This window comes from Lepisosteus oculatus, chromosome 1 (assembly GCF_040954835.1).
Source record: "Lepisosteus oculatus isolate fLepOcu1 chromosome 1, fLepOcu1.hap2, whole genome shotgun sequence".
NCBI classification, from domain to species: Eukaryota; Metazoa; Chordata; class Actinopteri; order Semionotiformes; family Lepisosteidae; genus Lepisosteus; species Lepisosteus oculatus.
In genome coordinates this window covers 34,043,969-34,057,618 of record NC_090696.1, presented here as the reverse complement: position 1 = coordinate 34,057,618, position 13,650 = coordinate 34,043,969, and the positions used below count along the sequence as shown (strand labels likewise).

General features: G+C 39.5%; 1 protein-coding gene across 3 annotated transcripts in view; it reads right to left on the bottom strand.

Annotated features, from left to right (window-relative positions):
• aco1 (aconitase 1, soluble) overlaps positions 1 to 13,650 on the bottom strand; it is a 32,842-nt gene extending 19,192 nt beyond the window's left edge. The window contains exons 1-4 of one of the 3 annotated variants that reach the window (XM_006629721.3): positions 13,545 to 13,650; positions 4,409 to 4,537; positions 2,935 to 3,103; positions 2,166 to 2,303 (exon numbers count right to left, since the gene is read on the bottom strand). In XM_006629721.3, coding sequence (XP_006629784.1) covers positions 2,166 to 2,303; positions 2,935 to 3,103; positions 4,409 to 4,505 — 404 coding nt within the window. In that variant the 5' untranslated portion in view covers positions 4,506 to 4,537; positions 13,545 to 13,650. Of the gene's footprint in view, positions 1 to 2,165; positions 2,304 to 2,934; positions 3,104 to 4,408; positions 4,538 to 5,080; positions 5,099 to 13,026; positions 13,045 to 13,544 lie in introns of those variants that run through there. The other 2 variants (XM_015344951.2, XM_015344952.2) reach the window with 2 other exon arrangements.

The following is a 13,650-nucleotide window of genomic DNA, read 5'->3' as shown; positions in this document are numbered from 1 at the left end:
TATGTTAATTGCATTAATACTGAGTTACAAAAATCAGACTTAAAAACTGGATAGAAAAGGATTATATTTTTCTATGTAAAGTTTGCCTGTTATTGTACATACTCTCATACAAAGTAAGAGAAAAGCACAGAATGAAGGTCAGTAAACAATTAATGTGGTGAAGTTAAATGAGTTCTCTGCACAACATGATGTTTCAACATCACAGTGGCCAAAGTCTACGACAACTTACACCATTTCACTTCAGTGAAAAAAATATAGCTGCTTTCCATAAGGAAATTTCACATGAACCCTTTCACCCACCCACTGTTTAATCTCTCTTGCTTCTTACATGTTACTGAAACATTTCACTGTCGGGATTTACATTTTCCATTTAATACTTGTTAGATGACTTATAATGGCTTTCTACTACGTGCATTCCCTGTAATATAATATTTTCAGCAGTTCACACCTGTAAAGCTATTTTAAAATGAAGTAATATGTAATTTTTATTGTAACTGTAATTTGCAAATTGACTAAGTTAAGAAAACACTTGTGGCATAGTGCTGATGGATGTCTGTATAGTGTTCTTCTGCCAACATAGATTATGAGTAACGTAAGCATTTTATTCAGATTTTAGAAATAATAATAAATGGTTCAATTAGGTAGCTGCGTCAGCATGGAATAAACGTTTACTTGTTCCATAAAAAGAAATGGATAAACTAACAGCTTAATAAATTAGCATCCCATAAGATACAGTACATATTGAACAGAAAATATATACTCCTTACTACTCACACAGGGCCATGTAGGTTTGGATTTTTTTCCCCTTAATAATAAAAACCTTCATTTAAAAACTGCATTTTGTGTTTACTTGTGTTATCTTTGTCTAATATTTCAATTTGTTTGATGATCTGAAACATTTCAGTGTGACAAACATGCAAAAAGTTATTGAAAAAATGGAATAAGATGATGAGAGGGGGGTGAAAGTTTTAAGACACAATTGAATCTAAATAACAAAATGATGAAAATGGTTATTCCTTACTCAATCAGTAAATGCTATCACAATAAAGGAGTAACGGTTTATGGGCAAGTTCTACCAATGGATTATGTGCAAAAGTGCAATTATATGGGCTTAGAGTAATTGTGGGGGGATACATTTACAGGGCTTTGGTGTAGTTGTGTGGATTCCTGTACGAGTGATATAAGATGATTATGTATGGGTTGATGTCTGTTATATTTATTATTAAATATATTTTTAATGTAATATATACTTGTACTGTTTGTATATGTAATGTTTCTTTGTGTTAAACACAGCTGCTCTGATGCAAGACAAATTTATGAAGAATCAGACAATATGTGTATGGTATAATTATATAAATCAACATGGTATATTTCAAGAACGTGAAGAACAAATACAACTCTTCTTATGCCATGACTGCACAGTACATATCCAAGCATACACATATTACTTCAAACTCCAACAAATTCACATCTAGACACACTCACATTTTAAAGAACATCAAACAAAACACATCATTCACAGAAGGACAGGTAGCTAGATAAATGATATTTTAGCAATGCTGCTAGGAATTGTGTCAACAGTAATGTTTTCAATAATACATGATAAATCACAGTGTTCCATCATAATAAAAAATGCTTTACTTGAGGACTTCTTTCCTTTAAGGTCAAACTCCAGTGAAGTTGGGGGCGGAGTGGTCGTTCTGTGGCTTAGGATCTACGCCTGTGGCTGGAAGGTTGCCGGTTCAAATCCTGCAGCCGGCAGAGGAATCCTACTCCATTGGGCCCCTGAACAAGGCCCTTAACCCCAGCTGCTCCAGGGGCGCCGTATAAATGGCTGACCCTGCACACTGACCTCAGGCTTCTCTCTCCCTGCCTGTGTGTCTCATGGAGAGCAAGCTGGGGTATGCGAAAAGACAAATTCCTAATGCAAGAAATTGTATACGGCTAACAAAGTGACCTTATCTTATCTTAAGTCCAATGAATATTCTCGTGAATGAACCTCATCAAGGCATCAATAAAGTCACAATACAGGAGATGTTACATGACAATAATCTACAATTCCACCAAATCACAAGCATGTTTTCTCGTTTTAACCAGTGAAATTACAAACTGGCCATTTTCGACTGAGTAGCAGTGAACACAAGGTGGTTTGAAGGAACACTTGCCGTCTGTTGAAATCCACCTGGATGGAGTGATCAATCACCAGGTCGGCTGGGCACACTGGGTTGATCTTCTCTGGGTCGCCGCCCAGTTTCTTCACAGCATCTCGCATCACAGCAAAGTCCACCACAGCAGGCACCCCTCTGACAAGAGCAAGAGCAAAACTGGGACCTTCACACGGCAGGAACACATTCTCTACTAAGTACAACAGACAGGTGTATACAGTACGTCTGTGTGATGCACCCTTCATTTTCCATACAGTTATACTACAGACGTCAGCAATATCTGATGTGTTTTGTGTACCTTATTCATTTTTAACAAATTCAGCCTTTAATGCCTTGCCAGTAATATAAAACAGGGATAAAGAATGAGGAAATACAGTCATGCATATACTACTGTAAATTCCTTCTTAAAAATACGCCTGAAATTTCCATTTTTTAAATTTAAAAAGAGAGAAACAGGTGTGTGTGAAATGTTTGCATAGTACATCACCAGATACTATCTACAAACATCTTTTCACTGTGACACTATGACAAGTTCTTAAAATTATGAGACCGGTGCCAGCTCTTTCAAAATCTCAGCTGGAGCAGAGAGGGTGGAGGCTGGAGGGTGTGTCCTTGAGGCTCCTGTCTGTATCGTATCGATGTGCACCTGTCGGCGAAACACCAAATGCAGGCCCACACAGGAGAACCCACCCAGCTCTCTTGTAGTTTCAGGTGACACGAGGCAAGCAGCTGCCCTCAGAACTCAGTCCTGTGACGGAGAAAGACTCACGTGAAGTCCTGCAGGATGACTCTTGCCGGCTTGAAAGGCACTTCCACACTCTGCGTCTGTGTCTCCTTCCAGTTCAGGATGCTCTCCACGTCAGCTTTCTTTACAAGAAACCCGTCGCAGTTGCGCACAGCGGCTTCCAGCAGCACCCGGATGGAGAACGGGAGGCGATCTGTCCATGAGAAAGAAATAATAACAGACGTACAATATTCATTTCCTGTCCTTTCTAATGTCACATTTACCTGTGCTTCCAATTCATTCTACTCCTTTTCTTCAACTAGATTCTGCTCTTATTTTAGAATTTTATTATGTAATAATAATAATTAATATTATTATTTATCCCCTTATATTTTCCTACATGATTGTTGAACTATTTGGGAACCTGTTTCTTAGCTTTTGATTTGCAAACTATCGGGATAAACCTGTTTGCTGCTTCAAGTAGTCGATTTGAACAGTTGCCATATATTTCCCTCAGATTTCATAGCTATCCTATCCTAATTTACTTCTCTTAACCGCGGTCTCCTTCTCTCACAGTCTGCTTTCTGTAAATTAAAAATGTTCAATTTGGATTCAACCCGTACACTTCAAAACACACTATATGACGATCGATATTGCCTACGAGGAGTGAGGCAATGCCTCGCTTAGTGCTGAGGGCAAGGTTCAGGAAAGGACGGCTGTGGGAATATGATTAAATTATTAAATATTAAATGAAATTATAGTATATGTTCAATGGGAATGTATTTCTGACATAGGAGCAACGTATATGGGCTTCATTGGGGTGAGTATGGCATTAGGGATATTTTTGCCACAGAATAAAATTTGATAACCTTTTTATACTAAAAAAAGTATATTATAAATTATTGTTACAGAAGAAATACATAAGATCTGGTCACACATCAATACATTCAATACGCATCAACTGCAGACTGAGTGAATAACCGCTGTCTGCCTTCACTCCTCCAGCCTGGCAGTGGTGGGAGTAACAGGTGGAGCTACACTGGCCCGGATGAGCCAGGGATCATCCAGGAAACCTGAGACTTGTTTCTGACCGACCGAGTTTCGAGCCTTCTTTTTGTCAAGCAGTAAATACACATTACACTTCACACCCTCCTTGCCGGGAGGGAGATCGCGTGTCAGTTTTTTTTTTTGCATCTTGCCTCAATTAGGATAGTAACAGGACGCACAACGACTGCCTGCGCTTCTGCCTGGCCTACGTACAGTATGCGTCACAGGCAGACAAATACTGCTTTTATACAGGTGTATTTGGAGCAAAATAAATAAAATCATTTAATGAAGAAAGAGCACTTTGGCGCATGAGCAGAAATGGAAGTATTGAGGTACTTTCCACTGATAAATCCACTGGTAAATCTGAGACAAAAACAGTGGTTGAGAAAGCATAGAAACATACATTGTTTTGCAAGAAACAAACAATACAGCTGTAGCCACTAATTAAATATGAGAACCACGGGTATCTTACCATATCTGGGATCTCCCAGCTTGCAGAGGTTGTAGAACTTTTTGTCTGGTTTGTGTGGGTCCAGAGGTTCTACAATGTGGGCGTATGGGTTGCTCATGGTTCCAGATGTTTCCTGTCTCTCTTATTCACCTGAGAAGAATTTAGAAGACAAAGTAATCTGCAAACATACAACACTGGTTCTCTTCTCACACACTTCAAAGACCATAAGACCCGTTTTTTCGCCCCATCTTCAAAAATGTGCTCTCCTCCAATAAAGCTTGTATGCAAAACAATAATTCCAGTTAGAGCATTTTGCAGACACAATTAACAAAACCTTTTTGTGCAGTGTTTGTTTGGTTTTTTTGGAGAAGTTCCTATGGAATGTTTTCTTTAGTAATGGGACACTAAGCCAAGCAATTATCCATCTCTTCTCTCCATGTAGATTCAGCCACTGAACAATCCTTGTTCAGGAAATCAAAACCTATATTAAATATCATATGATCAATAATATGCTATTATAAAATCTTACTGGATTATACTGATTAAATATTCAATGTGCCAATTGCAAAAAAGTTTAGATAATTTTTTCACAGAAAAATTTTCTGAAACGAGTAAACTTCACCTACTTCCTCTCTGTACTGCATTTTTTAAATCATATTTTAAATCTTTGTTCATTAGCCTACATGGACCTACTGTTATTGGAAACAGCCAAATAAGCCAGAGGCTGTAAGAGGCATCTCTGTGTTAATGAAAACAAATGGCTCCTTTTCTGCCTTTATTTATCTTGAAACCCTTGATACAGTGCCAGAATCACAGCCTAATACGTGACACTCCGCGGTCAGCATGACCAGAGACAGTAAGAGCTATTCTGACGATAAAAAAAGAGATTAAGTTCTTGCTGCTGCCTTTTTTTACAGAACAGTTTCTTTTCAGACAACGTGAACAAAAATAACAAACCTGAAACAAGAACACAGGCCTGTTAAATTACACCAAAAAGAAGAGAAAACTTATTATGTAGAGGAAGTCTGAGAAGGTAAGGCCAACAAACCAGACCCCTGGAAGACACCAAAACTGGCAACACCTTAGCTGTTAATCTAATTTCTATCTTGTTTTTTAATTACTAAAACTTAACTTGATTCCCTGGGCTCATGATACAGATGTTTTTAACACAAAGTCTCTTAGCATTTCTCATTATTTTCTCCTAAACAGCACACTAAACAGAATTTCTCAGAACTACATTTCCAAAAGCAAACATAAAGCACTGATCACAGAACCTTTTGTCATGCACTAGAAAATGAGGTGCTGAAAATAGTCACCCTCCTGTCTTAGTGGAGCTGTCACTGAGAGTGATGAAACAGGTTCCACGCAACAACTGAACAAGAGACAACTGGTAGGAGGCACCTCTTGTAAGCTCTACACCAGAACAGCCTTACAAACGTGGGGCTACACCACTACTAATTCGGTACAAGACACACAAGGAAGGGAAATCCAATTTCCCAATTTTATGTTTTTTTATTTGCAAATCATGTGGTTCATTATTTCAAACCAGTATTGTGTGCAGTGTTTCTTTTTTATATTTTAATATTGGAAACAAAACTGAAAACCTTCAAAAATGAGGCAAAACAGCTATACTGTTTCATTCAGTATCTAACTTGACCAAAAGCCCTGAAAACACTTCATGAAGGACTTTCATAGTTTGGGGAAAACAACCCTGGATAGTCATGTGATGTCTCAGAACTGCATAATCTTCTCAGTGAACAGCCAACACAACCCTACATTTCTAAAGTTATGTAGCGAACACAGCTACCATAAAAGGAAGAGGTAACTGATAATCTATGGGGAAAAAAAAGGGTGTCATTCCTGTAGTCTCAAAGAGCCAGTCCACTAAAAAGAATATGCATTTCAGAAAAGATACTGATTGGCCAAAGGTTTATGTTGAAAATCTTAACTTTAAGAACACTGTAAAAGGCCCTGGAGTTTCATAAATTTGGTCTAAATAACTGTCAGCCTCTATCTAAATGTGCATTTTTCCCCTGCCGCAAACACTTACAATACCAGCCTCTGTGACTGCAAATGTGAATGTAAAGTTCCTCACACCATTCATACAAAGGAGGCTTTCAGTGCCATGTTGCTTCTCAAAGGTGGTTACTGTATACCATAACTGTAAAAAACAAGCCATGGTGAAACAGGACCCTCCTACATTCTAAAAACAGTTAATGGCGGTTTGGGTTTTGATTGAAATCACAAAAGAATTTGTGCTCACACATTTTTATTTTTTGCTTTCCATACTTTCTGACGCTACTAAGGACTGCAAAATAACATAGGGAAACTACATGGATCTGTATTTAAGTCTGAGAAGAGAAAACACTTTTTCACCCCAAGGGTTATTAATAATAATAATAATTGCTTACACTTATATAGCGCTTTTCTGGACACTCCACTCAAAGCGCTTTACAGGTAATGTAAACCACCACCACCAATGTGCAGCAATGATGCGACGGCAGCCATAATGTGTCAGAACGCTCACCACACATCAGCTATTAGTGGGGAGGAGAGCAGAGAGTAATGAAGCCTATTCATAGAGGGGGATTATTAGGAGGCCATGATTGGTAAGGGCCAATGGGAAATTTGGCCAGGACGTCAGGGTTATACCCCTACACCCTGGGATTTTTAATGACCACAGAGAGTCAGGACCTCGGTTTTACGGCTCATTCGAAGGATGGCACCCGTTTAGAGTATAGTGTCCCCATCACTATACTGGGGCATTAGGACCCACATGGACCACAGGGTGAGCGCCCCCTGCTGGACCCACTAACACCTCTTCCAGCAGCAACCTTAGTATTTTCCAGGAGGTCTCCCATCCAGGTACTGACCAGGCTCACACCTGCTTAGCTTCAGTGGGTTGCCAGTAGTGAGTTGCAGGGTGATATGGTTGCTAGTTATTTAGTTACTTATTGCAATATGGAACAGCCATGTTGTTGAATAACCCAGTTTCTTTCAAGACATGGTTGTATATAAGAAACAAGCTTGGATCAATTAACTAACAATTACCAAACAGACTAGTGGTTTCCTTTCGTTTGTAACCTTTCTTGTGTTCTTATCTAATTGTAAATTCTGAGGAAAATGTCCTATATTTCCCTAAACACAAAAAGAATATCAACTTGATCGTGTAGACAAAAACCACGGGTGTGTTCTTTCGTGTGGGCAAACTAAGTGCTGACTGATACTCAAGCTCATTTAACGCGAAGTAAGCATTTTCCAATTGGGAAAGCAAGGCCTGACATCCTGATACGTGCAAATATCAAGAGTAAATCTCACTTCTGAGGGTCAAGGAATAGGTCTACACACTGGAAAAAAAGTCTACAGTATGTCCGCATGACTGAAAATGAATGTAAGGTGTAAAGATGCACTTTTAAGTAGAAGAATGTGCACAGCCCTGATTGCTCCCATGCTGGTATCGAGTATGTTAGCAGTGATTTTTCACTTTCACACTGGGAGGCCTGCATCAAAAATAACTGCTGAGAAATACGATTAAAAATAATAATAATAATCCCTAGGGGCACTCTGGCGCAGTGTTTCACATTATTGTCTTGCAGCACTGAGGCCCTGGGTTCAATTCTTGGAGTGTTATCTGCACAGGGTTTGTATGTTCTCCCCCTGTTCACATAGGTATCCTCGGGGGTCTCTGGTTTTCTCCCTTAGTGCAAAAACAGGTTGTTGTCCCTGTGTGCACAGATGCACATTAAAAGAGTACATTTCTAAAGAGGATAAGATGGTTATTTCCAGTATAAAACATTCAACAGGTGAACTCTGCACACTGAGACAGGAGTACTGTTTGTAGATAGCAACAGGTACTTAAAATATTTCCCTGTGCATAGCTCATTTCAAAGACAACTGAGCTAAGCATTAACAAAAATTCACACAGAATGAAAATGGTTGATCTGTACTGGATAAAGCAGATACAAAATGGTAGATTCACCTGCAGCAACAACTCTGACATGTAGTAGCAGCTACTGTATGAACTCAATCACTTGGAGCCTTTATTACTTGAATGAATCATTATTCAGAAAACCAAAAAAAATATAATTGATAACAGTCATTTTTAAATGTGGCTTGTAAAGGAGAAATGCAGTCCCAAATTCTCAGAATGGTTATTAAATCTCAGTAACAAATAAATTCCATGACGCTATAGAAACATTTTACAAATTTTGAATTAAGCACAAAATCGTGAACTTTGTGAAAGTACTGTTAGTTGCCAAGTTATCACAAACCCCTGGTCCTGCCACTGGTGAGACCAAGAGTTTCCACAAATTGTGACGTGATGCAGCCCTTCCTGCTCACTAGTCACTGCAATAACTAATGGTATGTGATGTATGACTGAATACGTACAGGCTGTGCAGCAGATATTTAATTGCAGAAATGTTCCAATGTGATCTGCATGAGGAGTTAAGACGTTAGTAGTAGTAAGTAGTAAACAAGCAAAAACGTCTTGAAGTCGAGAGCAATATATCTATTGGATTCAAAAAGATGTATTCACAAGCCTGCTTGTTTACAATGTAATAGGGCCACAATACACCACTGGAAGTTTTGTTGCGTCATTCTGAATCACAGAATATGGTGCTGTGTATACCTGGAAAATTTGTCTATTTTGTGATTTAAATTGGAGTTTTTTACAAGTTAATGTGTATATTTTCCTTTTAGGAATGTTTGAAATACACTCATCAATGCTGATTCTAACCCCGAAATATAAAAATAGCATTGCAGTTCCCTTTAAATGAATAAGCAAATAGCATTTCAAATTAATATTTTTCTCAGCAGCTGAAGCTATAACAAAATCATTTAGTTCAACTGCAACTACTCCTGTATCTAACCTTTAATCAGACATTTCATCTCAGTGCCCAGGCAATTTTTTTCACACTTTCTTTTTATTATACTGTCTTTCTCAATCAGCAAACATGAGCCATACTTCTGAGTCTATGCCAGAAGTCCATGCTCCTGTTTAGTAAGAGATTTGTGCAATTAAATGCCTATTGGTCTAGTGATGGTCTGACTGATCCTGTCAGAAGGTACGATGTCTGAAATGACCCCTCAGGCAATAACTGCTGATTGATACGTATCTTCAGCTGGGACTTTAGAGCTAAGTATTAACACAGCTGTAACAGTTTTCTCAGGCTAAGTCACTGTGTCATTGGCTCTCATAACACAATACTGAGCATTCCTGGAGTCCAGTCAGGGTCAGGGTCAGAATTATTAAGTAATGTTTCATTCCACAGTAAAATTTACTACTTTTTGGACAAATTATATAATTGTACAGTATTAGGGACAACTTTGGAATAACATCTTCAATATACAGTACAGATTCTACGAAAGTGCACAATTAAAAAAAAAAGAAGTGGGCTTTATAATGTTCAAATATCTTTGCTCAAAGTGGACTATTTTTTTTCCAAGATAATCAAGTTAGTTGAAACTTCCCAGCTACTGTTTGTTTCACAAACTTCCTTCTTCATACCCAACAGGTAAACCCAACCCAAAAACACTTCACTACAGAAGAACCTGGAAACAGCAACCCAAATGCCACACCATAAGGTTTTGATCAAAACCTAAGCATAAATCTAGCGTGGGACATCAGAAAATCTTCTTCTGGAAACCTGATCCCCCCAACTTATCATACAAATCAATCATTTGTTCCTACCAGAGATATATGATAAGGGTTCAGAAGTTTACATCAACACCATGTTACATGTAGGCTATTTCTTATTCATTTGGCTGACACTATTGGAACAGCTTCCAGAGGTTGTCTGGGTCTGCTAGTGCAATCTGGGCTCTCAAGTGTACCACAACAGTGTCCCCACTCAGAATTTTAACCCATGACCCTCCACTCAGGAGTCCAGAGCCCTAACCCCCCCCCCCCCCCCGCCAAGGGGCAGCATAACATAGCACCAATATAGTCCCAACAAACCGTTAAAAGAAATGGAGTCATGGACAGATTGAAGGCTGTGAATCTACAAGTCCCAGGAAGAGAGTAAGCAATCACAGGAACCTGACACGCCTGGGAAGAACCTGCTTTAGGTACTTAAGGGAAACATGCTGGTCTGGGTGTTTAAACTAGCAGGGGAAAGGGGAGGGGGTACGAGGAGAAAGCTAGAGGGTAAATGAGGGCTGATCCTTTGGCAGAGGATCTTGATCAGTATTTTGTACTTAGACTGAGGGAGAAACAAGCACACGGACTGGACAAGGACGTGAGGATGTGGTGCAGTCACAAGTTTTCAATAATTAATCACCAGTAAAGCGCACAGGAGGCCCAAGAGCCGCACTCGGGCCACAGTGTGCTGATAAACGTGTGGGAATCCTGCACTAACAAGACTATCTGCAGCTGCGCCTCCCGATAGGGACGGCTATAATGGTCACATGGCTATTTCGCCGTTCAGTACAGAACCTCATCTCTGACCTTCAGACACAGGCATAATCTCTGTTTTCCCTCAGCTGGTCCTCTTCCTCTCTCTCAGAAGGTATTGAATGGAGGCCGCTGTCAATGCAGGACCAAAGATTTCATGTAGCACTGTTACAGTGGAAAGGTATTATTTTTCCTGTTTTCATCACCTACCCTGCAATGCAATATTGACTTAGATGAGACTGATATCTCTAGTGTGGTCAGTTAAACGTAGATCTTCTTTTTATTGTACAAGATCTTGAAAAGGTGGGCGGCACAGTGGTGTAGCGGTCAGCAATGCTGGGGTTCAGCTCCTGCAGTGCTACCTGAAGGAAGTTTGTATGCTCTCCCCGCATCTGCCAGCAGCCATATCACTCTGCACCTCACAGCTTGCAGGCCACTGAAGCTCAGCAGGTGTGAGCCTGGTCAGTACCTGGATGAGAGACCTCCTGGGAAAAACTAAGGTTGCTGCTGGAAGAGGTGTTAGTGGGGCCAGCAGGGGGCACTCACCCTGCGGTCTGTGTGGGTCCTAATGCCCCAGTATAGCGACGGGGACACTATACTGTAAACAGGCGCCGTCCTTCGGATGAGACGTAAACCGAGGTCCTGACTCTCTGTGGTCATTAAAAATCCCAGGGTTCCTTGAAAAGAGTAGGGGTGTTACCATTGGCCCTTACCAATCATGGCCTCCTAATAATCCCCATCAATAAATTGGCTGCATTACTCTGCTCTCCTCCCCACTGATAGCTGATGTGTGGCGAGCGTTCTGGTGTGCGCATCATCCAGGTGGGGCTGCAAATTGGTGGTGGTGGAGGGGAGTCCCCATTACCTGTAAAGTGCTCTGAGTGGAGTTTCCAGAAAAGCGCTATATAAGTGTGAGCAATTATTATTATAACCTGTGTGGGTTTCCTCCTACAGTACAAAGACCTACTGGTAGGTTAATTGGCTTCTAGGAAAACTGGCCCTAATGCCCTAATGTGTGTGTCTGCCCTGTGAGAAACTGGCATCCCATCCAGGATTCATACTCATTGCACCTGTGGCTTGCCAGGTTCGGCTCCAATGTGCCCTGCAACCCTGTACTGGATAAAGCAGTTAGAAATGTATTGCTGAAAAGCATTTCAGAAATCCACTGGACAACTTTAATTGTTTAATCTTGTCTTACTGCATTTTACACACAACACAGAGTGTACCTCATTTGCTCTTAAGATGGGTGCCCTCTTTTCCAGCTGACCTTTGTACATGTTATTAGGGAAGTAAGCAGATGGAGAGATCAAGATGGCTCTTGCAATACCAAAGCAAATCAAGATGGCTCTTACCAAACAGCGAGCAAGGGGTATATTTTAAAAAATACCACACTGTGAATGTTGTGATCCAACTTAAGAAGCCATCTTTGGAATAGGAGACAAAATTCCAAGACCACTTTCTGGAAATCTGTGTTGAATGCAGGAGAGGCGGAAGGATAAATCTTACAAAACTTGTTATTGTAACTGTACGGTTACAGAACCAAGAATAACAGAAACGATCATGTTCTCCCCCAACCAACCAAGTAAATCTTACTCAAACATGAGTTACCTAGATTTGCACAATATCCAGAAAGTCTGAAATAAGGTAACTTTCTTTGGAGATTACAAATGTAGTTCCCAGACCTCACACGGCATAAATATATTCCTCATAGTATAAAACACTTTCTGTACTGTACACAAGCAGAATATTAATTGACAAATTAACTTTAACAATTTTAAGTGTTAGCTTATTTCAATACCTTCTAATACTCATCTCGTTTTAAAGTGGTCTTAGTGATACTAAAAGCTTCATCATCGTGTCCTATTGTTAAAGTACAAGATCTGTCATAAGAATACAGCGTTCTTCTCTAGCCTACTGCAAATAAGAAAAATCAAAAGGTTTTTGGATTTTGGCAAATGAATGGCAAAAGCTTTTAAAAATTGAAGTAGTACGTAAATTTTATGTAACATCCATAATATGACAGAATTGAAAACATTATTGGCTGAAAATGTAATTTGTTAAACGATTTAGTTGATTCATTTGCATGCATGTCTTTAATCTTCAATGATATATTTCAGTTCTAAATGTGTTTTTTCTGCCAGTTCTATAAACTGATACAATGTTTTATATGACGCGTGAAACACGTTAATGCAAAAAAGCACCAGCATGCAGTACAGTAAATTACAGTAAGATAAGACAACATTACCATTGCCGTAAAAAACGAAATGCACTACTATCTCTTTTTAACAACCGTCTCCCGAAGTTAAATAACTTTAAACCAATTATTTTTAAAAAACGTTCCAGAACACAAGTAATGCTGTTGTTGAGTAGGTTCACTGTACGATTAAGTACACCGATCTACAGTAGAGGCATTATTTCCAATTCAAAGAAAAATACTTTATGCAGTGAAACTAGCAGATTACCTCTAAAATCTCACCACCCGTACTTTAATTTGGAAAATTCCCAGGTATTTTAAAAATCACTTGCACAAAAATTCTAGTGAGCCGACAGAACTCTGGCCTAGCGCTGTCCGGCTGTAGTAAACACACTGGGAAATACAGGAGTAAGTGGAGAGGTGCTAGATTGTATTTCCTGAAACAAAATATACGCGACTAGCTACTAAGCACATCCGATACATAGTAACACATTCTCCTAAAACAGAGAAGGACTGAACTACTTTAAAGGCTATACACACGAAATCTGTAGATTGTTTTCAGCACTTACAATTCACTGGCGATTCTCTGGGATAACAGTACAGCAGCCAATAGTTATCTTCTTCTTAAAATGCCTGATGAATTTTGCGCTCTCATCTACGTAGTAATGCGGTAAG